Source organism: Melopsittacus undulatus, chromosome 3 (genome assembly GCF_012275295.1).
Source record: "Melopsittacus undulatus isolate bMelUnd1 chromosome 3, bMelUnd1.mat.Z, whole genome shotgun sequence".
In the NCBI taxonomy this organism is placed as follows: domain Eukaryota; kingdom Metazoa; phylum Chordata; class Aves; order Psittaciformes; family Psittaculidae; genus Melopsittacus; species Melopsittacus undulatus.
The window spans coordinates 82,744,081-82,770,924 of record NC_047529.1 but is presented as its reverse complement, the minus strand read 5'-3'; the positions used below and the strand labels follow the sequence as shown (position 1 = coordinate 82,770,924).

Genomic DNA, 26,844 nt, shown 5'->3' with positions numbered 1-26,844 from the left:
CTGGGGACGTGCAGAACCAGCCTGAATGAGCTCAAGGTGATCCTGCCTTGGCAGGGGGGTTGGAATCCATGATCTCGAGGTCCCTTCCAATCCCAAACATTCTGTGAAACAGTCCGTTTTATTCTTTATTACTGCCGAAAGGGAAGTTTAATTTATCTGAAACCAACTGGAATTTCTCTTTCTTTGCTTCCGTCATCAACCGACGCTACCGGTACCGCTGCGCTCGGTTGCTCAGAGCGAACCTGCTCTCCCTGGGCCTGGCAGGAGCCTCACCGTTCCCACCGAGAAGTCCAGGACCCGCCTCGGACGCTGTTAACCGCTACGTCTGCTCTTCCTTCATGGAGGTGCCGTTTTCCCCGTCCGCCTCCCGACAAGGCACCGAGCAGCTCTCCTGGTGAGCCACGGCCAACCCCCCTCAGCGCGCCTGCGGGCTGAGACCTCCAACGGCCGCCAGAGGGCGACCCGCTCCGTGGTCCGTCAGCCCCAGAGGCGGCAACACCTCCTCAGCGGCGGGCTCCCAGTATCCTTCCGCCCGCCCCAGGATGCCCTGCACGTCGCCGCCCGCCCTCTGCCCGTTCAGCTGCCAGGTTTCAAATCGACTCCCGGTCAGCCGAAAGCAAGCCGCGGCACCGGCAGGGCAGGGTCCCTCCGGCGGGGCCATTTTCCCAGCGGCAGCCCCACAGGTGACAGCCACCGCCAGCGTCCCCACGCTGCACCATTACCCCCCACACCACTGCGGCGGCTTCCGCTTCGATCCGTGCGCGCGCAGAGCCCCCGCCCCGACCGCGGTGTGTGGGCGGGGCGGGGCGGCCGGGCGCTCATTTCCTCCTTGGGCGCCATTTTGTAGCGCAGAGAATCTGCAAATAAAGAGCGGGCGGGAGCGGCGCGCCGGGAAGTGGTGGTGCGGGGGACGCCGCGGCGGTGGCTGCACCGGCACCGGCTCCGGAGCGGCGGTCCTAACACAGCTGGTCGCGGAGGTTGGTGGCAAGTGTGAGCGGTGGCGGCGTTTCGCCCTCGATGTGACGGGTGCGGCCCAGGCGGCTAGTGTGCTGGGAGAGCGAGGCCTCCGCACCGCGGGCGGGAGGTGAGTGACCGCACGACCGCTCCTCCACTACTCCTTCCCGGCCGCTACCGCCGCCGCCTTTGCTCCCCCTCCCTGGAGGTGGCGGGGCCCGCGGGAGGGAGTGGGCTCCTCGTGGTCCCGGAGCGCCAAACTCCGGTGGTGGTGGTGGCGGCGGCTCTATCCCTCACTTCGAGCAGGGGGTGGAGCGGAAGCAGTTAGAGCCATTTTGTGTGAGGCTCCGAGCCCGGCTTGGCTGCTCGGCAGGGATCCTCCTCCCTCAGCGTTTCGCAGCCGTCACGCCCGGGCACGGCCGCCGCCCCCCTGGCTGCGGGAGACGAGTTTCTCTCGCCCCTTATTAACGATGAGCGAGGGCGGGCTGCGCCCGAGCTAGGGCAGAGCGGCGGCGGAGTCTGTCAGACGTCTGCGGTGAGGCTGCCCGCGGACCCCGTACAGGAGGCGGGGCAGGGCTGCGGGACGGGGGTGAGGGGGCGCGGCTTCAGGGCTTGCTTAGTGAGGCGAGTGCGGAGTTTGCTCGGTCAGGGTGGTGTTTTGAATCCTCTCCTCCCCACCCCCATTTCGATAGCTTGGAGCCTGTGGCGGGGTTTTCCCCCTGGAGCTCATTTTCATGTCGTTAATGTAACTGGCAGTTACTTCAGGTGTAACTAGTAAAGCAGCATACCTGATATTATTTAACTACTTTGTTTCTTAGAGTATTTGTAAAACCTTAGATCCTGTATTTTCTAAGCTTTGTAGTAAAAAGTGTACAGACTACTGGAGTTCCCAAAATTAAAATGCACTTCACGTATTTTACTGCTTTTCGTAGTCAAAGTGTCATAAAAGCCTAACCCAGGATGAGATTACATTAAAAGAAAAAAAAATGTTTCAGTGCCCATGACAATGTTGTTTCGAGTATGGGGAAAGATTTTATATTGCTTGTTGCCAGGAGCGAATATGCAGGAGTGGTGCATAACAGCCATCGTTTCCTCAAAATCAGGAAGGTGCTTAGTTAGGATAGCACAGCTAAGCTGTTCATCATATATATCACAAGATATAATCGTGTTAATTCCAGTCAGTTATACGGGAATGTTATTTTCATTGGTGGTTCTTTATTGTAGAAAATAGCACTTCATCATGCTCTTGCAAGATTTTTCTGACCTGTGTAGGAGAGCGACATCTCTTTAGAGGAGAGCCAAGTGAGGAGATGCACAGTTCTTGAAAAGTTACTGTATGAAATTCAAAGAATGAGTATTTAAGTTGTAATGTCTGTAGCATACAAATTAATCTGCCAACAAACAGAAAGCTAAGGCAAATCATTGACAACTGACGCAGTCAACCTGATGCTCTTAATGTTTCTGAATAACTGAGTGCAGTGGTAGAAATATATAGTGATAATAACTTTCTCACTCATAAGTGCTACAAAAGCTGTTGCATGGAGTAGTGAGGTGAAATCCACACATACAGAAAGAGCACTAGTGTTTACCTGCTTTTCTGAAATAACCTGAAGAATATTTTTAGCAAGTGTGTTTTTTGTAATGCATGGTTCTATTGCTACAAGTGATAGCAGGTGGCAGTAAGACGGTAACTTCTGTAACACAGTCTTTCAGCACTTTTGTGCTCTGGTCTGTAAGCAAGCGATGGCTTTGTAACTGGTGGCATGCTCGGTGTAGAGGTTAGAGTCACCAGGTCTGATGCTGCTGTAGAGAACTGAATGTTGAATGTTGGAACCTTGCATGAGATCTGTATATACAGTGTTAGGCTGCCCTTAGAAGGAGCATCAGCCTTTGATTTCTTTCAGTCAGGATTGTGGCAGCAATCAAGAGTTTATAATTGTATGCTGCTACAGGGTTCACAAGTTTCTGGGGCAACTCACCTTTTTGGTTACTTGTGTGTTGGTACTTTTCTGAGGAACATGCAAATAATGACATCTGTGCACAATTTAATCAGTTAGCTGTAGTTTGGTGTGGGACATTTGAAAATCATGTTGCTCTCTGTCAAGGACTTAAAACTTCCTGACATCTTTGTGATTGCTTCCAAATACTGAAGAAGCTAAAAGATTAAAAAAAAATCTTCAGTAAAATTATAATGGGAGAGATAAGCAACTGAAATACAGTAGTCATGAATATTCCCCCTGTGATCTCAAGTTACTCTGTGTTATTTTGGATGGCTGAGTTGGGCACCAGCAGTTCGTATCCATAGTCTCTTGTACTTGAAAATGAACAAGGTATATTTCTGGTAAAACAAGTTCAAACAGGGAACTGCATACAGAAGTTAAAGCAAAATGCTTGAGTAACTTCTGTGTGAGAGGGAAGGTGGTGGAAGTGGGGCAGTTGCCTGTGTATTAGTAAGACTAGGAATAGGAAGCTGCTATTTATCAGTGAGCTGCTTCTGCTGAGTATCTTTTGAAACCTTTCTGAGGGTTCTAATGTCACCTTTTGTGGAAGGCTTGGAAGTTGTTCTATCTGTCCATTGTACTTGGATTTTGGAGGGTGTGGTGCTTCTTAGTAGAGTGCTGTTTGTCAGTGGTTACCATACACTAGAGAGGTTCTACTATGTTAAGTGTGTATTTGTTTGTCTTAGGATTTGGAAGAGTTAAATTAGTTCATTGGGTGATGTTGTGAAAATACCTAGTCTGTAGTCTGTAAAAGTCTTCAGGGAAAAAGTGCTTTAACTACTTGAGCATTGTTTCTGTGAAGCTAAGTGGTTACAACCAAGGAGTTGACACATCCTTTTTCTGGTGTATGTGCACTGCAGCAGCTTTACAAGTTTTTTTTTTTTTAATCTTATATGTCACTTCTATGTTGGAAAGCATATTTCAAATACGAATGCCTCTAGGAAGCCTTGCATTCATTGTTACTTGCATGCTTTTATATTTTATAGTATAAATCAATACGTAAACACAGTTTTAGAAAATATTATGTATTGTCCTTTTGAGGTAAGGAAGAGTTTCCAGTAACTCAAGGAAGTGTGATTAGTTAATCTAGCATAGTGCAGTCCTATTACGATTATAATGAATTTTTATTTTCAAAAAAATGTTCACATGGGTTTTAAAATAACTGCTTAATGCTTCCTGTTTATCAGAATTTTTAAAGTAAGAGAATAAGGACTTGGAAGAACATATTATTTTATATAACCCAAACATTAGTGGTAATATTCACAAGTAATTCTTCCTATTCCAAAGAGTTAGTGAAGTAGTAGTAGTAAGTGAATTTCCTCAGACCCTGATTATTCTGTCTTGTAAAAAATAGTGTTAAAAAGATATAGGCACATATAGAATGTCAGTTTGATCTAAACATACATGGATGAAGTTGGATAGTTTTTCTTAGTTAAATAGGAAGAATTTATTTATGATAGGCTTTTTAGACAACTAAAGGAAGTTTTGGTTACCTTTTAGAAAAAAAATACATCTGTTGACTTAATATCCAGGTTACAGCGGCAAGCTTGTCATGGTGATGTTTTGTACTCTGGCTCTGCAGTGTGTGAAACTAATATTTCAGTAGTCTAATATTGTAGATAAAAATTAAGGCTAGAAGTACAAGTTTCTGACTTGTTCAGCATTCTAGTAACTGTACTACATAAAACTTTTTTTTTTCCCCTCCTCCTTCAGAGTTCACAATGACGAATGAAGAACCTCTCCCAAAGAAGGTATGTTTAAAAATACTTGTGCCTTTACCTTCCCAGGTAATCATGACAGCTTGGTAAGTCATGCTTTTCCTTTTACTCCATAGGTTCGCCTAAGTGAAGCAGATTTTAAGGTTTTACCTAGAGATGAGCTCATCCTAAGGTAAAGTAAAAAGCAGTTTTTCCATCTCAACATTTTAGTGAATGTATGATGAGATATATAACCTCCCTTTTCCTTTCTTTTTTACCATCCTTGTTCTGAAAAACCGTTTATCCTTTTCATGATCCATTCCTTTTGTAAAGTTCTCATCTTGTCTAAAACATTTTTGTATGTAACTTGGGGAAAAGCACTTTTTCCAAAGAGACTAAATCCTGAACAATATTTTGTAATACATGAGTAGGAGGTTCTTTCTTCACTTGTAACTTTAGAAGATATGGTTGCTTACATTCCTCTTCTAGATAGCAAGTTATTTTTAAACATCAGAAACATGTCAACTCCTTACTCCTACAGTAAGTTTTAGGTTTTCTTCTCAGCTTGTTCAGATATTAGCAGTAAGATGTTAAAATGAAGTTTTCATCGCCTAGACCTTGCATAAAGAAGAGCCTGTTCATCTTTCTCATTTTTTAGAAGGCTGAGTGTCACCATGGAAAAAATAATAGACAATCCTGTCACACAGACCACCTGCTTAAAGAGACTAAGCTGTTTGAGTCTGTGTATCTGAATTTCCTGACTTGTAATAAGGAGTTAACTAAACTAGGTATCTGTGGGTCATCTGTTTATCTGCTGGAATAGTTTGTGTATGTGTTTTGGTAAACCTGCTATCTTGGCTTTTTGTACACTCTGTTATTAGCATTATTAGGGTCTCGAATACTACTGTTTATGGAACAAAGATTAAACTGTAGAAATCTGAAGATAAAGTGCAATGCTTAGTATATATGATCAGCTACTCACCCTGCTGGGCAAACTATGCTGCCATTTCTGGGGTAAAAAAGGCTTCTGATTGTAATTAGTCAGAACCAATCATTACCAATGATTAGTTGCTACCACAGAAGAGATCCATTTCCAGAATATATTCAAGTGAGAATGTGAGGGAATATACCCAAAGAGGTAAATTATGTCAGCAGCTAAACTGTGTTAATGAAGAGATGGGAGAGAATTTGCTCATGGCAGCTGTGTTGCTATCAGATCTCAATGTAGATAAAGCAACTTCTGCTCTCAAAAAGGCCACTTTGATGGATTTAAGAATATATACCCAGAAGTGGAAACTTGGCTATCTCCATTTGTTTGCATTAAGCAATCCTGCGAACACTATGTCTTGTTTGCTTATTGGGGTGCATATTTAATGGGTCTATAGTAAGTGTACCTTGAATTGTGATTTCATGTAAAACTAGCAATTACTACACTAACTGCTTCATGTGTAGGTTGTAAAAATATAGCATGTAAATGCTGTTTTAATCAAAGGCATCTCTACTAGTTTCAGACATAGAAAAGTGTGTGTTGAATGCTGCTGCATTGTCTTAAGATTTAGAATGATTTTTTTTTTTTGTTCATGCTTTGGTGAGGCAAATGCATTTTAAGATATGAGCATGTGTAATTTGCTTTTGGGTAATACACACTCATTGCTGTAGGATTACACTGATAAGACATATATGTAGAAAATACTCTTTTTTAATCAGTTTCTGTACCATAAATCCAATTTTCAGTGTTCTTTTTCATGAAGTACATAATTCAGGTTTGCTCATTTTAGCTTCAGTTGACTAAACACTAGCAGGGTCAACAAAAAGCCTTTCAGTTCAGCCTTTTGAGAATTTCTGCTTGTCTCACTACTTGTTGCTGTGGACTTATTTCCTTCGTCTTTCCCCTTCCCTTTAACACAGTAGCTACCTAGCTTGATTGTGTAGGAGCTTCTGTGAGGAAGAGCCAGGAGCATAACAAAGCACTGTGTGGACCATAGCTAAAAATCTGATCAGTATTGGCCTGTTATTTGAGGCACCCTGATTTGCACAAGCAGGTCTGAGGAAATACAGTCCTTTTACTGATGTCAATCAATATGTACTTGAAGTCATTTCTAAACTTATTACAGTCACTGAACTTGCAAAGTCAGGTCTGCTTCATATTTTTTAGAGAATGAAGGGAATTAACTAACCTACTTAACCTTGCTGCTCAATTACCTTCCAGTTCATGTGAGACTGTAAGCAGCCCCTTGAATGTAAACAGATTCAGGACTGTCTAGTTCAGTGTACAGTTCTGTCCTTTAGTGCATTTCCAAGTAGCACTTAAGTGAAGCTCTTCAGATTGCCAATGTTTAGCTATCAGATTACTGACATGAAGGGCTAAACAGATCAAGAAGCCAGTTAATGAATGAAACCAAACTGATTGGAGGAAAAAAAAGCTTTTAGCTGTTGCCTTTTTTTTCTCTACTCAGGTTCACATGTTTCTTTTTCTGCACTTTTAGAATGTACTTGGGGATAAAAGTATTTTTTTCTGGAGAGCCTGTAAAATAAACTACCTGAAAAATGGTCAAAATGTGTAATTTTTAGGAATGCTATTTGTATGGGAACTTTCCTGTTTTATCAGAGGTCTTTAATGTGTTCTGGTGTCTTATGGGGGAGTTGCATGTTTTTACGCAGAGGGTTACAGTAGTTCAGTCAGATGACAGTCTTCATCAAAGTTTCTAAGTGGATAAAAAGACCTACTCTGTGGCATATGGTGACATTTGCAAGTTGACTTTTTCAGTTTCCTGATAGCAGTAGGCCCTCAGTGAGACTTCAGGGCATGATAGTTTTTTTGATATTTTTCGTTTTGTTAACTTGTAGCTCTGGACCCTTGGGATGTGGTGGAATTAAACTTGGTAGCTGGGATTTCTAGGTGATGGGATGTCCACTGCTAGGTTAGCCTTGGCTTCTTCAGGCACATGACTTGAAAAATCCATGACATGGCCTAGTACACTCTGGATTTTCTTTTCCAGGAATTAAGTTCTTGCTTAAATACTAGCAGCTGTGGAGAAGTGACTTAGAGATATTATCTCTGATGTTCTTGGTGACTGTGGGCAATGTTGTGTGATGTTTTGTTTCGGTCCTCTTCTTTGTGGTGGTCATGTCTACTTAGTGTTTCAGGTCTTCGTGTCACTTCAGTTGCTCTTTGTACAACCTGTATTAACAATTTTGACAATTACAGTTTTCAGGCTGTGAGATGTAACTTAAAAGTCAAGCAATTCTGCAGCTGCATTTGAAGCCCAGCTCTTTACTTAAATGTAATTATTTCATGTAAAAATTAGCTTCTTTCCAGGCTTGCTATTTAGTAGACTGTTCCAGTTTTACTTTGGGGAATTGAAATCTCCTGAACTAATAGTTTAGTAAAAGTAATAGTTTAGGAGTTTTTAGTGGTCAAGTGGGGAAACTTCTGTTTCTAACAATGTTTCAATCAAAGATAAGTTGAAGGGTTAAGTGGGAACACAGCAATTTTCTTCTACAGAGCTTGAGAGTTAATTCATTTTGACTTCATGTTCAGCTAAAGAGATGAAAAATTTTGTTGCTGATAAAAGGAATAGATCTTCTGCTTGCTTTTGCGTTTCCCAGTGAAGTGATCTCAGTGGCTGTTACAGATCTGATGCTTCTTAGGCCTCTTTAATGGGCTGTTTGAATTCACTAAATAGTAAAAAAAAATTATCTGAAGTTAACTTTCTAGTTTTGACTGAGACAGTAGTGTAGGCTATAGAGTTAAAATAGAGCAGTTATGATGAGTGGCATAAGGTGGGTGTCAGGGACAAAGGGTAGTTGGGAAGGGAGGGAACAGAAGCTTACCCTTTCTCTAGTGGTGAGCTAATACATGAATTTGCTTCACAATGTGGAGTTGTACCATCATGAGGAAGACACAACTAGGAGCAAAGTACTTTAAAAACAAACAAATCCCAGAAAGCTGTCCTGCGAACTTTGCTGGTAAGGCACATTGGGCTAAGCTTTACAGCAGACTTTGATTTGCTACTGATTTTATGATTTCTGCCAAATGCAGTGCTGTTTTCAAGTGTGAGGCTTTCAGACTGTGTATGAATTGCTTAAATAACATGCATTCACAGAGTTAGTCAACTGTTTGGCTTCTGGCTCATGAATATAATCAGAATGTGGTCTTGATTTGAATGAGCTGCTATAACTGCTTAACCTAGATTGCCAGTTGTAGTGTAGTGTAATACACTTCTGCATGTCTTGTTCACTTGGTAACACACTTCATGTTATCTTTGTATTATGACTTCTGTTACAGAATTGCTCTGGTTTGAAAATAAGATACATCTTATGTACTTCATGTAGATAAATATGTAGTAAGTGTTTGATCCCAATGTTTGTCCAAAATATTACTTCAGGTGTTAAGATACCAATTTTCCATGTTGTGATGCACTGCTACTTTTTTACCCTTTCGAGATGCAAAGTGTATTTAACCATTTCTGTGATTCAAAGCCCCTTTTTAAAAACCTGGAATTGCCATTTATGCAGTTGTATGATTTCTTGACATTTTTTGGTTATGGCATGAATGTATACTCTGAAAGTTTAGGCTTAGATGCCTTGATTTAATAAAGTAAGCTTCAGAAATATTTTTTTTCTCTTCATCTTTGCAATAGGTGGAAACAGTATGAAGCATACGTGCAAGCTCTGGAGAGCAAGTACACAGACCTTAACTGTAAGTTAGCCAAGTTTCTAAGTGGTACAAGTTACCTGAATGTAAGAATCAGTCTTAAAGGAATATTTGTGTTTTCTAAAACTGCTGGAAATGAGATAATCCATATGTCAGTTACTTGTCAGAAAAAAAAATCTGTGTTTTCTAGTATAAGTTTTCAGTCTTTCCCAACTTTCCTAGCTGCTTATTTTCCTTTATAGTTCTTATACAGCATCCAAAAGTCTGTTTTTGCATGTGTAGGACCATCTGTACCCAGACAACTAGGGGGGAAATATCTCAAAGCATAACTCCCCAAATAGGTATATTTTCAGGTCTTTTCTGTTAGAAAGGAATGTTATCCTCTATCAGAATTCTGCATGAATCAGTGACCTTGCAAGATTGTAAACCATGTGCAAGGAGGAATAGTTTGTAGAGGGGTAGGTCTAAAATTAGTCCCCAAGTAACACAGATAAATAAGTTGCTTTAACATTCCCAGTTTTTCAGTTTTGGAAACCTTGGTGCAGAGTATGGGCTGTAGTAATCGGTAGTATTGAATTATTGTCAAATGATTATTTAGAAATAACTTGTTCTGAAGCAATTTATGTTCTTAGTTTACAGCTGATCATTCTCAAGTAATTAGAAAAAATAAAAATCTTAATTATTCCAAGTTCCCCTCATTGTATATATGACAAGTAAGAGAATGAATGTATATTGTTTGTATCATGCTGTTTGCATGTGTTCCTGCTGGAGTAATTTGATAGTGTGCTGTGCTACCTTCTCTCATTTCATATGTAAGCTTTTCATAAATGTTCATGGATCAGAAGAATGCCAGTTGTGACTAAATTGCTATTCTCAAATACCTTACTGTATCCTCATGGAGTTTTAAAATGAGTTTGAGGATTGATCACCAATAGCACTGTTTACAGACTGTGGATTGCTTTTTGGCAGTGTAGCTTTCCCTCCTGCCCTGTCCTAGCCTCAATATCTTTAAGATTTGAGGGCAGTTCCAACTTCCCAAGTTTCACATCACAAGTTGCAATAGTACTTGGTTTTAAGCAAGCAATTTAAAAGTTATTCCTATATAAACATTTTCAAAGTTTTAAGGAAGGGTTGGAAAGCTGTATTTAAAACTGTTTTCAAGCTTTTCTAACAGTTAATGATATTTTGATTTTTTTTGTTATGCTTACTATAGTCATGCATATTTATGACTCTTGCTTTTTGTGAATTTGGTTTTTATATTTGTTTAGCTGTCTTTAAAAACTGTTCATGAGAGGATGCTATAAAACATGCTTTTTGTGTGTTACTGTATTAGCTAATGATGTGACGGGATTGAGAGAATCTGAAGAGAAGCTGAAACAGCAACAGCAAGAATCTGCCCGAAGAGAAAATATTCTGGTGATGAGGCTGGCAACTAAGGAACAGGAGATGCAAGAGTGTACTGTAAGTATTTGGAAAAGATGAGTTTTCAGACTTACAGGAATATCAGCTTTTAAGGCAGTACCCATGTGCTGTGTTGTCATACAAGCATAGCATCATATTTTCTGTGCTTAAAGAAATAGCAGGGCACTTAAACTTCCACTGAATTAGTAAAGATCACTTCTTAAAGTTCGCTTTTTAAATTATTAGTTATTTTAGTTGATTTTCAGCAGCACTTATGCTTGAAGGGACTTCTGCTTCAGAGCCATGCTGATTCTTGCATGAACCATCCTTGCTTTCTTCAAGCATTTATCAACTGTGCATATTTACCAAACACGTTACTTCTGACTACCAAATGGATGCAGGAACAAATTGAAACATAAGATTGAGTTTGCTTGGGTTTCATTTAGGAAGCTTTAGGCTGATACGTGTTGGATTTGAATAACAAGGGTATTGGTAAGCTTCTGCATCTGTTTGGATAGATAGGGGAAAGAGCTACTGACTTTTTCAGGGGAAATTCTTCTGAAATTGGGCACATCTGTTTCTTAGGGTTTCTAAAGTTCATTGTGCTGAATGCCTTTTCTGTTGCTGTTTGCTTCACTGTTATTTCTGTGGGGTTTCTGTGACTCTTCTGAAACTGTCTTCTACCACTTCGTGGACTTCTGAGCTTTTCTGGATTTCTTAACATAAATTTTATCTGCTGCTTTAATTTGGTAGTTCCTGAAGGAGGGCTGTGAAAAGCTGCTTATTGTTAGTTTCTGAAATACTTACGAGAGCTCTTGTGGCTTTCATTTGTTATTTTCTTTTAGCCTTCCTTTTTCTTTTTCCCTGTAGGTTTTCAGAGTTCTCAGGTATAGTAGTGTGACAGTTACTTCTGTACACAGTGTTTTCACTACTTTTAAGACCATAAGATGACATTAGTTCATAGTAAGAGATGGTATGAAAAGGGGCTAAAGCACCTAAAGTTTGCAGTGGCAAAAAATGAATCACAGAATCACTGAGGTGGGAAGGGACTTACAGTTTGTCTAGTACAACCTGCCTACTCAGAGCAGGGTCAGTTGGACCAGGTTACTAAGGACTGTGCACAGTCAGATTTTGACCATATCCTAGAATGGAGACCCCAAAACCTCTCAGAGTGACCTGTGGTGGTGTTCAGTGACCATCACAGCAGAAAGCATTTTCTTATGTTTTAAGTTGAATTTCCTGTTTCAGTTTGTATCCATTGCCTTCTGTGCTTTCAGTGGGCACCACTGAGAAGAGCCTGGCTCTGCCTACTTTACTCCCTCATTTATGCACATTGATAAGCTCTCCTTCAGCTTTCTCTTCTCCAGGCTGAACAGCCCTGGTGCTCTCAGCCTCTGCTTGTATGTCACATACTCTAACTGCTTAATCACCTTTATGGCCTTTCATTGGCCTCATCCTAATGTCCATCTTGTACTGGGGAGCCCAGAACTGGACCCAGTACTCCAGATGTCTCGACAGTGCTGATTGGAGAGGAAGGATCACCTCCCTCGACGTGTTGGCATCACTTCTAATGTAGCCCAGGATGCTCGTGAAGATCTGTTCTGGTGCTATACAACACCACTTCCCTAGTAGTAAGACAACTATGTTGATCCTGCTTCTCTTGTTTGTTCTGCTGGTAAATCCTGCTGTGAGGAACAGCAGAACAGCAATAATAAGATGTTTTGTTTTTTTCTTTCTAACCTCTGAGTATATCACTGAAACAATAATAAAAAATAAAAAGAAATTCAAATTTTTCGTCAGAACAAGATTTGTGTGTACTACTTTCACCTTTCTGCCTATTTCTAGAAGAATCAGACAAAAATTTCAGGTATTTAAGACTATGAATTTTTACAAGATCCTGAAGACTTCTAGGATTTTTGGTTGCACTTGTAGATATTTAAAGCTGTAATGTATAGGCTTCCCAGAATGTGTTTAGAAGAATTTCTGAAGAGCTTTTATTTATTTTGATGTACTAAAATACAAAGAGGAGGAAGAGGGAGGGGGGCAGGACTGAAAAGAAACAAACCCCAAACATCCACCCACCCAAGTAGGTTCTGTTTTTCTAGGTATTGCCACAGAATAACATCAAGGATGTCATCGCCATAGTACACAGAGATAGGAAGATGCATCTTTGAAGAAGAGGGCTAGAAGCTGTAATAGAGACATTGGCACCTTCAGGTGTTTTCAGTTGTAAACTCTGAAAGACCACTTTGTTTAGTAGTATTAGGTATTGGAATTTTGTTTTGTTTTCCCCAGTGAAGTAGCAGTAGCAAAATAAATCATGTTGGATGAGATGTAAAGCTAAGCTGTAGGATACTAAATCATTTCAGAAATGAACAAAAAATGTTCACCATATGGTAAGCTATTTGACATGTCTAGTTTTTAGTTCATAAAATAACTTTTAGCATAGTTAACATTTTTTTGTAATCCACATTGACACATAAAATATACCAGTGATAGTTACTTGTATGTCAGTCTTTAATATTTCTTGTTGCATCTCAATTAGTTGGAGCATTTAATGTGTTAAGTTTGCGTATTTATTGTTCCTATTACTCTTAATGCATTTTTGAAACATTTTATACTTACAAAATTGTCTTATGTAAATTTGAAAGGATAAAAACTTAAAAATACCATATTCAAATTATAGTAGCTGATAAAGACATAGGGAGTTTACTGATTGTTATGTAAAACAACTCGCTAGTTAAAATGTACTAGCTCTAAGATAAGGTGTGACTTTCCTAGTTGCTGTTTTAATTTGTAGCCACCTTTTAGAAAGATAAAATACATCAAAGCGTACTTCAGCTTACAAAAGTCACCAGTCATCATCTTGAAAGTGTAGGTGTGCATATCAGAGTAGCTGTGGCAGAATCGTTGTCCTAATTCCTTTTTGAAGAAACTAGATGGTAGTTGAGTGCATAGCTCCATTCTCACTTGTGATCTGTGCTTAGTCTAGCAGCAGAATATATGGATTTCTTTTGAGCTGGGAGCTTTTTGAGAGTCACTGGTGTTGCAGGCCCACTCTGTAGTTTAGGGTGGCTAACTAAAGGGCTGGATTGAAGTTCAGGGGTTTAATATTCATGTACCCTGCTGGCAGCGGCAGCCTTGAGCTACCATTTCCCTAGCAGGAACAGCCCTCATAACAGAGGTGGCTGCTGTTAGGGAAGCGCAGGTAAAATATTGGCTACTGTTTCTACATGAAGCTTTATTTCTGGCAGAGTGGGGTGATGAAGTTATTGCTACTGCACATCTACTGTAGGTCAATGAGCAGAAAGGCATTTGGAAATACTTGCTACTCAAATAGGTTTTCTATGGAACAGGTAATGAGTAGAAGCTCCTTATAGATGCAGTTGGATTGTAGTACCTAGATGGTCATTACTCAACCTACTTGTGGTTTAGCTGTCTTGTGTTTTTTCTCCTGTTTGTTTTGCAATGTATTCCTTGTAAGAAGGATATGTAGTTGTACTTGGAGTGCTTACATTTTCTTTTAAGTACCTGTGTTCTGTTGTTTAAATTCTTCATTTCAGAGGGTCTGTTCTTTGTGTATCTTTGTACAACTTCAGCTGAAAAGATTCAGCTGTTCCAAGAGTATGTGAGAAGCATGAGGGATGGAAATGTTATTGTCTGTCATAGCAAAAGAAAAATAATTCATCTAAATAAGATCCCATGCAGCCTGATGTCCACTAAAAAAACCCTAGTTTTATGTTCTCCTGTCTTGGGTTAGAGCAGAGAGAAAGCTGGTATCAAGGTTTTTATAACTGTGAAGTAGCATCCCTATCTGTCCATCTGATGGGCTTTTGAAAAATACCAGCTAGCGTGCGCTTTTGTGTTTTGGAATGTGAACAGGCCGTAGTCTTTTTAGGTGATAGAATGGATGTACCCTGGGGTCTGGCATTGGAGAGAACTATTCCTGTGTATTCAGCTCTAGCCTGAAGTTGTTCCTGACTGCAGGTAAACTCTTTTGCTCCCTACACTTTACCACCTGGAATATCAACAGGAGAGATGTACCAGAGAGTGGTTAGAGGGAGCAAGAATGGGAGGCTTGGGCTGAATAAGCAGGAAGATGAATAGAATAAGGAGGCAGACAGAAGGTTAGGAGGTATGGGATTACTTCAGGAGTGGGTCATGTTGGGGATGGGTTGCTAGGTCTGGGTGGATGAAAAGCCTGGCAGGTGAAACCTCTGGAGTTACAGCTGGAGGAAGGCAGTTACAACTATGGAGGAATAGAAAAAAATTGAGTTAGAAAGCGTGGAGGAATAAATGGTCTTCACGTTTGGGGAGGGAGTGAACAAGGATTGTTCAGCTTCAGCAAATTATTCTGTCGTTTCAGGAATGATAGCTGAGGTGTTAAGTAGAGCTTGTGCAGTGCTCTCTGCATGACCTAGGGGCCTGAGCTAGATATCCAAATGACACTGTTCAGTAACTGACATCAGACAAAATCAGCTGGGTTCTCTTGAGTGTTTTAGTGCATTTTTGGCATGAGGAAGGAGCAGGTGGCAGCAGTTCTCTGTGCCACTGATGCAAGAAAGCTGTTATGGTTCTTAGGCTGGAGTAGAAGAGGGAGGGAATTGGGCCTAAATAAGACAAGGAACATGGTATGGTTTTATTTTCTTTGCTTTATTTTGATGCCTTTCTGAAAATAAGTTGGGAACAATGTTGCTGTAGCATAATTCCATTTCTGGAGTGCCTCACCAGCTGGAGTGTCTGTATATGTGCAAGCATCCATTAAACTAGCTGTTTTGCCTTCTACTAGTGTTAGCCCTCGCAAGGAGTTCACAGGTTGTTTAAATACTAGCACTAGCGCAAGTGTTGGAAAGATGAATGGTATAGAAAAGACAAGAACAATAAATTAAATAGATTTTTATTCAGTGAGCAGCATCTTGTACGTTCACTGAGACAAGGGACCTATGGGGGTAAAACATCATCTAAGAAATGTTACAATGATTTTAATTTGGACTTCCTGTTCTGAAGTAATGTTTGTAGGTGAGTTCTTGAATACTTCAGTCCCTCTATGTTTCTTTTTGGGCATATAAAAGTTTGTCTGTTAAAAGCATGTGGTTATTTAAATTTTTAAAAGTAGCTATGCATTTTTATTTTGGTAACATCAAATTAATGTGGAATCAATGGAAAGTTATTTCAGTGCCTTTGAAATCACTAATTTAAAATAAAAATCTAAGAATTGTTGCTACTTAATGTATAAATTAAAACTTGTGTTGTAAATGTACTTAAAGTATAAGTATACTTTTCCTTTACTATTGCTGTGTAAAGACCCCATAACAAGGTAACTATATGTGAAAATGGTTAAACTAACAGGGCTTTTGACTCTGCTACTTGTCCCAAGTAAAGCAATGCGTAAAGGGTGAGTTTTTCCTTCTGTTTTGCTGGTGATGCCTTATACTGTTCATAAGTGAAACTGTTGTTGTCAAGCCTGGTTGCAAGATTGTGTGTGCAGGAGGAGGCAAACCCCCAGCTTTCAGTTAATGCTTGTTTATCTCATGTAATTTTGTTCATCTCTTGCTGAAGAAGAAATGTGTGTGATACAAGGAGCATAAAAAACTGAATCTAAGAATGGAACTCTGTGGAGGCTGATGTGATTTTAAGTGGTTAGCTAAACTAAACACATGCTGTTTAGTACATCTTAATGTATGTTGTGACAGAATTAAAATGTAAGGAACTTAAAGTGAATCTTATTTAAATCCATCCAAGTTTTGATTAAGGAATGTTATATTTAATAGAAATTCTCTTGCAATTACTCCTGAAATTTTGACTGTATTGTAAGTCTTCTGGGTTTTGAATTGTAAAATTATAAATCTTTTGGGTTGTGGTTATTTCAAGACAATCAAACTGAAATATGTTTCATTTCTGTTAATATTTCTAAATTATTTTATTTTAAAAAATGCAGACTTGCATTCCTTAGAATTACTGTTGCATTTCCAAAAAATGTAAAAGTTTTTAAAAGCCTTTGTAGTAGTTGCTTAAAAATACTATGTGTCAATATAGACTGTAATATTCCATACTAACTTTCAGGTTACATGAAAACCAGCTATCTGTTTTAAGCAGATGACTCTCTGAATATACTTTTTTTTTTTTTTTTTTATTCAGAGGTGTGCAGGCAGATACAAAAGAAAGGGTTAATTCTAGTGTTCCAGACACTGCTTTGGTGAAAGTTACCCTATATGTAGAAAATAATTTTGAAGCAGTGAGGGGCAGAGGGGAAAAAGCCCTTGGAAGGTTGAGCTTGACAGGTGGTGTCGGATGAGGGGTTGGGTGAATATGCACATTGATAGGTATAGGTAGGAAAAAGTGGAGTGTTTTTTTCCCTGCATTTTTCAGGTTACAGTGTTGAAAGAAGGCAAGCTTCCTTGATGCTAAGTTTGGAATAACTACATGTATCTAAATGACGTTGAACTTTTATTTAATGTTGCATGGATAACAGTCTTTTTTCTTATCTTATGCAGAATCAGATTCAGTACCTCAAGCAAGTCCAGCAGCCTAGTGTTGCCCAACTGCGATCAACAATGGTGGACCCAGCCATCAACTTGTTTTTCCTAAAAATGAAAGGTGAACTGGAACAGACTAAAGACAAACTGGAACAAGCCCAAAATGAACTGAGTGCCTGGAAATTTACGCCTGATAGGTAAACAAAACAAATACTCCCCAGTCAAGACTTCCCTGACAGTCCCACTGCGAGAATGCTATGGTGGGACAGCCAAGTACTCGTTTCCACACCAAGACTCAGACGTTTTGAGGCAAAAGCCAGATTCTTATACTGTCCAGCTTGTAATGCTTAATGTAAAACTTACCAGATGAACCTTGTGTTTCAGCTTTTTTCTCCCCCTTTGCTTCAGAGGCCTGACGGCGTCGGACTGTTCTGAAGAAATGGCCATCTTCGAAAAAAAATCTTTTCTAGAACATGTAGACATTTGCAAAATTGTTCTATTTGAAGAAAATAGAGGGAGAAACAGAAGTCTTAAGTCTGTGGCACACTGTGTCTACAGACAGTTTGGAGGAGAGAGAACCTAGAGATTATAAATCATGAATTGAACATGTAAAATTCCCGTAAAATGTAGAAGTGGAATATGCTTCGCTCTTAACCTTGAGCCTAGTGACTTAGAGACACTGTAAGTCAGTTTTGCCAATAAGACTGTGGACTTCCTGCTTGTTCACTGAACTGCTGGGTCAGAACTCAATGAGGTGAATTTTGCATTAAAGAGTTTACTTGCTAACCACTTCTGAATAGCCATGAGTGCTATTTGATATCACAACAGTGGTAGTGTACACATTTGACTGTTTAGCCTTTGGGCTCTCTAGCACTTGAAGGAGCCTTAAGTCAATGTTGCTAATAATGAACTGTTTCCTGGATGGTTGGTAATACTGTGGACGCCTCAAAATTAGGACTGTACAAAATATACGTTCTATCTAATCACAGGTTTAAAATTGCTGGAAGCAATATATTTGATCACAACTAGCATATAGAAGAAAAACTGGTTGTGATAAGTATTTCACTGCATGTTTTCATGCAGAAATGAGAATTTTTCGATCTTCTCTACTAAGAACTGATATCAAACACTCAATACAGAAGGCACACAATGGCAACTGTCTTCAGTGTTGGTGGGGTGTTTTTATTCCGTTGTACACCTGGGTTTTTTTTGTATTGCACTTCTATATAAAATGTGCCTTGAAATAGTTGTAATGCATAGTTCAAGGAACACTACTGGTTATTCTGTTGTATTGTGAAACTCCTGGGATGAACGAGAATTGAACAGGTTGTTATTTCTGCATTGTCTCGTTCTCTGAAAACAAAATCAGTATTTTAACAAACCAGAAAAAACTTAAATGCATGCACTTTTTGTGGTGGAATCAGTGAAGGAGCCTTTGATGCCCTTATTGATGCCTCTGTTCTGTTGTCCCAAGTTGCTTGTAAGAGTAGCATTCTCGGACAATGGGGAGTGCATGTCTGAGGTCTGTAAAGCAAAATGCAGATTTGGTATGGCATTTGTGTTTATTTTTTTTCCTTAGCTAATTGAGTTCTATCTAATAATCTGAGGTTTTGATTTTCAAAACAGTTGGGTAATGTTTTATGACTCAGTCTTATAGTAGAAAATTCGTACTTTAAATTAAATTCAAAAAGACATCCAGCTGTCACAGAAGGTGATGTATTCTAACTGTTTTGATCACTTTGATTAAGATGGCACTACGTATTTTTTAACTCAGAGGTATCTTAACTCAGAAATATCTTAACTGTTTGTGCTTCAGATGATTTATATGGGATCGAAGAGTAGTGCACTTATGCAGGTCTATTTTTTTGCATGATAATGACTCGAAAGCAAAAGAAAAACCTACAGAAAAACTTTACTTTTTTAGAAGTGATACATCTGGAATGATTTTGCTATAGCAGTATCTAAGATTTTAATGATCTAGCATCAAACCAGAGGTAAGACTTGTATTAATAAATTGTTAATGTGTTACCAAGCCATTTGTAAAACTCACTATAAAGGTATGCCATGCAGACTGCTTGTTTAACTTGGAGTTTAGAAAATTATTTAATACATTTTGATACAGGTTGGTTGTTAAGTCTTAAGACTCTAAATATGTGTATGCATATATTCATATATTACATATATGAGGAGAGAAAAGTAACATAACACTTTTTTTTTCCAAGCAAAAGTATTAAAATAAAATTTTATTTCTGTAGCTCCAACATACCTTAATAATAATCATATAAGTCAGTGGTGTGAATGTGTGTAATTCATATATGCAGTAGCTGGAGTACAGAAAATTAGAGTTATTTCCTGGTTAATAATTGAGGCTGTCTTAAATAACTACATTAAGGTTTTGTTGGGTTTTGTTATTTGTGGTAAGGTAAAGAAATTATGACACACGTGAAGTACTTAGAGGATTTTTCATTCTTTTTGCATCCTGCTCCCCCCATATGCTTTATATGTCCATCCTTGTATGTAGCTACTCTTTCTTTCATGGCAACTGACCTAGTTTATGGAATAGATGATGCTCTTAATCAGATCCCTGAATGGTGCTCAGGATAACGTGCTAACTGCAACCCTGAGCCTCAGCCGTAGATGTACAGCATGATCATTGCTTATGGCTGGGGGTAGAAATAAAAGGACATGTAATGAAGGGATGCATTTGCAGTAAGCCTAGTACAACAAACACTAGTCTTCTGAAATAACCACTTGTATTCTTACAGGTTTTGTTGCATGTATGTTCAACAATGTCAACCTTAATTTTACAGCTGATAGTTACTGGATTTTATGTTTTTGCATGTGTTGTCTTTTTTGTAAATTGTGAGAAGTTACTTGGTGCCATACTAGTTCAGAACATCTGGAAAAATTTTAATGGGAAGAAATAGCATTATAGGTAACTATGCAAATTTCTATACAGGTAATAAATATTTTACATTTTGGCAGGCGTTAACATGAAGAAATTAATGGGATTCTAAAATTGTCCCAGTTCCAAGGTAACTGGTATTTGGTAATTCTACAGTTGATATTGTTTTGTGAAAAGAAAAGCGTTAAATGACTTAAGCACTGTGAACTTCCTCGACTTGTAGTGATGATGAATACAGTAACAGGGAATTGCAAATGGCTAAAAATCATTGCATGTCTGCCTAACAACTTTTGGGGTATGTTACATTTGGTTATCTCCAAAGTGGTCCTACTTTACACAGAATGAACATCTCTAAGGAAACTTGCATCTTAAATGTGTGACTTGGACTGTATTAGGTCAGCACAATTTAAACTTCAAGGACCTGGCATTGGACATCACATCAAGAAAGAAAACAGGTTGCTGCTTTTAGCAGATATTCAGGCTTCCAGGACTTTACACAGCCAGATTCCTTCTGGAGCAACCCATCTGAAAAATTTGGGAAAGTCAGTCGGAAATGTTAAATGGGGCAGAGTTGGCAGAACTTAAAAGTTGTCTAAGGCTTGAAAGCTTAAAAGGTAGTTAAGGAAATTATTATTTTAAATTCTTTTGGTTGGGTATTTTGGTTGCAGGAGAGAACCGTGGCTGTGCATTGTAGCAGAAATTTCCTATTCTACTTTTTTAACCCTCAGTTTCTTTTGATCTTTGTCACTTGTTTAAAAGCAAACAAACAAAATTAAATTACCTTCTTGGTCTTAAAAAGTAATGCAAGTTCTGCCACTGAATTCACAATAAACTTGTTCAAGTTTGGGTTGTTCTTTATTTTTTTTGCTTGGCAGAACTTCTGTAGAAAAGGACAGCTTTATTATGTTGCTGAGCCTGTCAAAAGAACTGTTTGTGGTTGCTATCCTGACTCTGGTAGATGAAGAGCCCTAAAAGACTTTAATTTTTCTCTTTCATGGAGTTAGCTGTATTGCCTATATATTAATTTGCATACTACTTCCTATAATGCTTTACAGTGCAGTTTTTATATTGAAGATTAAAGATGTGTGATGTTATTCATTTACCAAATAGAATCTTGTTGGCTCAATTTTTTTTCCCTGTTTCCCATTTCTTTTGGAAAACAGACATCCTAATGAGCATTACTCATGACCTGAAATCTGTCGTTCTAAAACAAGTAGATTAATAATACACTGCTTCATAAATTTTCTGCCAATGTTTAATTACATTTTGCTTTCTCCTCACCACTCAAGATGCGCTTAGGAAAAGCTGACCATAGAAATCATGAAACTGACTGTGTACATTACTGTCATACATAAATGGAGTTGAAAGCCAGACATCTAATTTTTTTAAAAGAATAGCTGGGCAGCATTCAAAAGAATGTGTAAGCCTCTTCAAGAAATACAGATGTCACTATGAGAAATTAAATGGGATTTAATATTCCCTCCCAAACAACTTTCTTTTCACCCAAATGTAATTATTAAATTTTACTACTACAATAAATGAAGAATGTTTTTGTTCATAATTCAGTTTACACATGTAATTTTTATGCAGTACTTTCTTTTGAATTACAAGGCACATCTTTAATCAGATATTTAACTCCATTGAGAATTAGTACATGCAATATTGTGCATACTGATAATCCAGATGTTGGTATCAAAAAAGAACAATATGCTTACTCATATTTGCAGTAATAAAACTTGCCTTCCGCTTTATGGAACAGCGAAAGAAGATCAACTGGCATTGGAACAGCATGTGGTAACTATAGGGAGACTTTCTGCTATGACAATTATGTTGAGGCATAATGTTCCTTGAATTGTGCCATGCAGAAATTGCATCTCCTTTTTGTCTGTGATTGTAATTGAGGAAGATTACTGCAGGTTTTGTCTTCATTTTGTGATAGATGGCTCTTTCCTTTGCAGCCAAACAGGCAAAAAGTTAATGGCGAAGTGTCGAATGCTTATCCAGGAGAATCAAGAGCTTGGAAGGCAGCTGTCCCAAGGACGTATTGCACAGCTTGAGGCAGAGTTGGCTTTACAGAAGAAATATAGTGAGGAACTTAAAAGCAGTCAGGATGGTAAGGGATTTTTTTTAAGAAAATGGAAGTTGCCTTGCAGTACTAGTTTAATTTTCTGATGATACACAACTTAACACCATCTTTGCCAGAATGAAAAGCCAACATTGAGTAAAATATGACAACTGTAAACCTTTACTGGTAGTATTAATAATAAAAAGACACAAAATAAGCCACCAAAACAACTTTGGGGAACTTGTGATTTACAGCTCCAGTAATGCAGTATTTGAATTTGAAACTCAAGACTGTAGGCTTTGCTATTTAATAAGGAATGTTGACACTGCGCATATTATTGGGTGAATTGGTAAGATGAAAGCTATCAATGTTGCATGAAGCTAAGCATGCCCTGGGAACAGAATGATTCTTGTTAACTCTTGACTTATTTCAAAATAATTTTTAAAGCAAATCATTGTTGAAACTCTTTAACAGTGCCTAAAGAATGCTTAAGTAACTCACGTGAACTAAAATAGTTCATTATTGTGTTCACAGTCCAAATTTTACAGCATTGTAAACATGGAATTACCTATAAACTCTGGCCTCTTGAATAATTTAAATGAAGGAGAAAATGCAAATACAAAAAAAAAACTTTTATGAGAGTTCTGCATAGAATCAGTATCTTTTTGGTAGACTTTTACAAAGTAGGTTAGCTGATTATTACAGTAAGTCTTGAGGAATGAGCTATTTGGGCATCACGTAAGTCACTGAGTATGTGTTTGTCTTACCAGCTGAAATCTAAGATAGCATAGACTTGATTTGTCATTATCCAAGTCTGACATATCCTGTATTTTTAAAGAAATTCATTCTCTCCCTGCCAATCATACTTTTGAGAAAGTAGCAATATAAAATAAATAGAATTATTTAAGGGAAATTACTCCCTCCCCTCCCCCCGTGTAATGACATCATGTTGGAATAGTTACCGTTTTACTTCTTAACTGCTGTTTAGGTAATGCATTTAATCTAAATTTATCAAGCTCATAATTTAAGCATATGTGGACATTGCTTAAACGTTTCACTTATCAAGTGCAGTATAGTGAAGTAAGCTCCAGAGATGTGTTCTTTAACCACTACTGCTTCTTCCCCATATCAACAAAGATAACAGTAATCCTGCAGTAAGTTTTCCTAATCTTTTTTTCAGTAAGACTTCAGTTTTATGACTTCTTACAGTAATAAGCAGTTTGCATTTTATTTGCTCTGTCATATCAATGATGCAGTTGAAGACTAAGGGATTTGGTATTTCTTTTACTGTTTTCAGCTCAAATTTATTTTGCTCAAAAATAAAGTCCTAATTATAAAATCCTTTTAGTACCGAAGTACTGAAACATCCTGTTGAATTAGTTCACCCTTTTGTTAGAAAGGTTTTCTAGTGTCCTGTTATGTGGGACTTAAAGGATTAAAACCAGCAAGAGCTGAAACTTCCTTGAAATGTGACTGAAATCTTCTTGTTGCTGAAGAGACTTTTTTATTTACTTGGATGTATTTTATTCAGATGTGGTTCATGGTCACTTTTGCAGGATTTCTGCTAAGGTTTTGTACTTCAGTAAAAGTACATACATGAGATGGTTTTTGCAGAATATCAATTGTTGGAATTGAGCTGTTTTCCAGATATCCACCTTTCTTGCTCAGAGATTATTTTTTTCTCATACATTTTGAGTAGCATTATAAAAAGTGTGTAGATGATAGTTAAGCATTTTCTCCTTCAGAGGCATAGTATCTAAACCAGTGCATGCCTGATGGCTGAAAAAGTCTGTTGAAAAACTTCAGCATAAAATGAGTTGTAGGATTTTACATTTTTTATTTTCTGAGATTCAAGCTATGTATGGGCTATTAAGTGTTTGCAACAAATGTGTTTTCTTTATATAGAATTGAATGACTTCATCATCCAGCTTGATGAGGAGGTAGAGGGTATGCAGAGTACCATTCTAGTTCTTCAGCAGCAGTTGAAGGAGACTCGCCAGCAGTTGGCGCAATACCAGCAGCAGCAGTCCCAGGCATCCAACCCGGGTACCAGCAGGACTCCATCTTCTGAGCCTACAGACCAGGGAGAGGCTGTAGGTAAAGACTGCAGCCGTCTGGCAAACGGACCAAGCAATGGTAGCTCCTCCCATCAGCGGACGTCTGGGCCTGCTTTTTATAGGGAGGGTAGCGGCACGGAGGATGACTTCCCAGCTTCTCCAGGGAATGGTAATAAGCTGTCCAACCACTCTGAAGATAGAACTGGTAGAGGAAGTGGTAGCTACATAAACCAACTCAGTACTGGGTATGAAAGTGTAGACTCTCCCACTGGCAGTGAAAACTCTCTCACTCACCACTCAAATGACACAGACTCCAATCATGATCCTCAAGAGGAGAAAACAGTGAGCATGAAAGGTAACAGAACTGTGGGTTCTCGTCATGTCCAGAATGGTTTGGACTCCAGTGTAAATGCGCAGGGTTCAGTTTTGTAACATTTTTCTGCAACATTTTTATACAGTGTCATTTAAATTGGGAGAGGATACTGTCCAGAAGCCGTTTAAATTAGTGCATACTTGTCACAATTTTGCCTTTTTGTGGGTTTCTTTTTGCTTCAATACCTCTGCCTCTTTGGAAATTTTAACAGTTAATTACATTGAATGTTGCTAAGAGGACGTTTGTGTAGCTCAAGTTATTTTTATATGAGTTAATGTGAAGTTGAAATGGAAATTATTTCCATAAAGTATAACATAAATGATGTCTGTACAAATCTGTGTATATCTAGAACCTGTGCTGTGTAAGGGCATTCTTACTCATACTGTTATACTTAACACCACCTTCAAGATTTGTCATAATAGCTGTGGGTTTATGACTGCCAAGTTTGCCCAGTACAGTAGTTTTATCACTAAAAGATGGACTTACTAAAGGAGTCCTGTAGTAGTTTCAGTGTTAATTACAGTTTTCCCCACCATACATCTGTGCATTTTCTCCTTAGGTGACCGAATGTTTATGGATTGTGTGCATAGTTACTCAGTTTTTAAGAACTGTTGTATCCTGTTTATGCATATTGCTCTGTGACTCCAATATTATCTTACCTGTACTGACCAAACCTAAATAAAAACTTTTAATAATGTAATTTCCTCATTGTTCTGCTTTTGCTTACGTGGCTTATTTGTATGCAGTGTATTTACAGTACTTGGTCTTTTTCTTTAATTTGTTCCTGTGTCAATCCTTTCAGGTCAGCCTGATGGTGCTTATTCTATAGGATTTTTCCTTATTGGCAGATAAGGAAAAGGAGAAAAAATGGGGGGGGAAGGGGGGCTGTTAAAAATAAAACTTTGGAATGTGGCTTTTCTAAATATTAAAGTAAAAATAAACCCAAAACCTAGAAGTATCCAAAAGGTAAATATACAATTAAACTACAAAGCTTTGAGTTGGTAACTCAGCTTCTTTAAACTGGATGTAACTCTTGCTTTTTTTAAATGCTTACCTGAGGGAGCTAACTCTTAATAGGTGCAGAGAAAAATACCTTTAAGCATAGTTTTGTTGTTCAGTAGCAGTGAGTTATGAATTTCTCAGAACCTGAATTTCTGGTGGTTATTTTCTATCTACTAGCTCCATAATGAGGAGGATCACAAAAAGGAAATAAAAAGCACTGGCTTTTAAGCATTCTTCAAAGGGAAGATGAAAGTACTTATCAGTTTACTTTTGGGTAGACTGAAGCCTAGTTTCAATGTTGAAACTTGTAGGTTTTGCAATTACCAGATGACTAACCAAATTCTGATATGTAGCCATTAAAACAATAGTAAATAGTTTTATAGCTTTGCAATTCAGTGTGGAAACAGACTTTTTGTTGTTTGAAAGCAATATTTCTTCAGGGTTCTGGGACATCCTTGAAATTGTTTCACATTTACACAGTTAAATTCCTACATTATAGAAGGATTTCTGTGGTACCATTTTTAAGTACCTTGTTACATGAATATTAGCATCTATAGTAGCAGTGTCCAGGACAAATGGATGTAATTAAAATATTTCTAGCTTAAAAAACTACTGTTGGATGCTAGTCCATGTACTGCTGCTATTTTAATTTTATAGGGTTTGCTTAAATGTATTAAAACTACTTAGGAGTTGTCAGTCAGTGAGTAAATTCCATTGGTGGTACCTGGTTGTTTTTTGAACATTATTTTAGCACTCGTTACCTGAAAACCAGCAATTACTCAACATTCAGTTGAATGTATGAAAGAGAAGTGGCAAGTATCTATACAAAACCATACCGGCATGTGGCACCCAAAGTAATTTCTATGATGGTCATTGGGTTCTGTAGTTGCTGGTGATTTATATTTGGCCTTAATATAGTATTGCTTGATGATTTGTAATGTGTATATATGTACATCCTAGATTCTGTACATGATAGAATACAGTATTTAAGAAGCTTAAAATGCTGGTTATAGATAATGATGGCTTTAAATGATAATGGTGGATGACAAAAAGCCTTGTGTGGGAATTGGTGGTATTGGTTCAAATTTGTCTAAAATATGGAAGTCAACCATTTTCTTGGCATGATTTGCATCTTTTCACCTAATACAAGGAACTAGAAGAATGTTACGTATCTTTGGAGTTACAGTAATTACAATTAATTGTGCTAAGGTTAAAAAATAGCTTTCAAGTGGTGACAACTTGCTACTTAAATCTGTC

The 26,844-nt window shown here is 38.4% G+C and overlaps 1 protein-coding gene across 3 annotated transcripts; it reads left to right on the top strand.

Annotated features, from left to right (window-relative positions):
* Positions 1 to 839: 839 nt before the first annotated feature.
* Positions 840 to 25,285, top strand: WTAP (WT1 associated protein). Of its 3 annotated transcripts, XR_004080712.2 has the most exons (9): positions 840 to 1,084; positions 4,668 to 4,705; positions 4,789 to 4,844; positions 9,295 to 9,353; positions 10,642 to 10,769; positions 17,204 to 17,382; positions 17,594 to 17,939; positions 22,049 to 22,203; positions 24,061 to 25,285. XR_004080712.2 is itself a non-coding variant. In XM_034060335.1 (8 exons), the coding sequence occupies exons 2-8, from the start codon at positions 4,676 to 4,678 to the stop codon at positions 24,642 to 24,644; spliced, it is 1,191 nt and encodes a 396-aa protein (XP_033916226.1). In that variant the 5' UTR covers positions 840 to 977; positions 4,668 to 4,675; the 3' UTR covers positions 24,645 to 25,285. The 3 variants fall into 3 exon arrangements, 2 of the variants coding, with proteins under 2 accessions (XP_033916226.1, XP_005150164.1); XM_034060335.1 differs by lacking the exon at positions 17,594 to 17,939 and having other exon boundaries at positions 840 to 977; XM_005150107.3 differs by lacking the exon at positions 17,594 to 17,939.
* Positions 25,286 to 26,844: the final 1,559 nt, after the last annotated feature.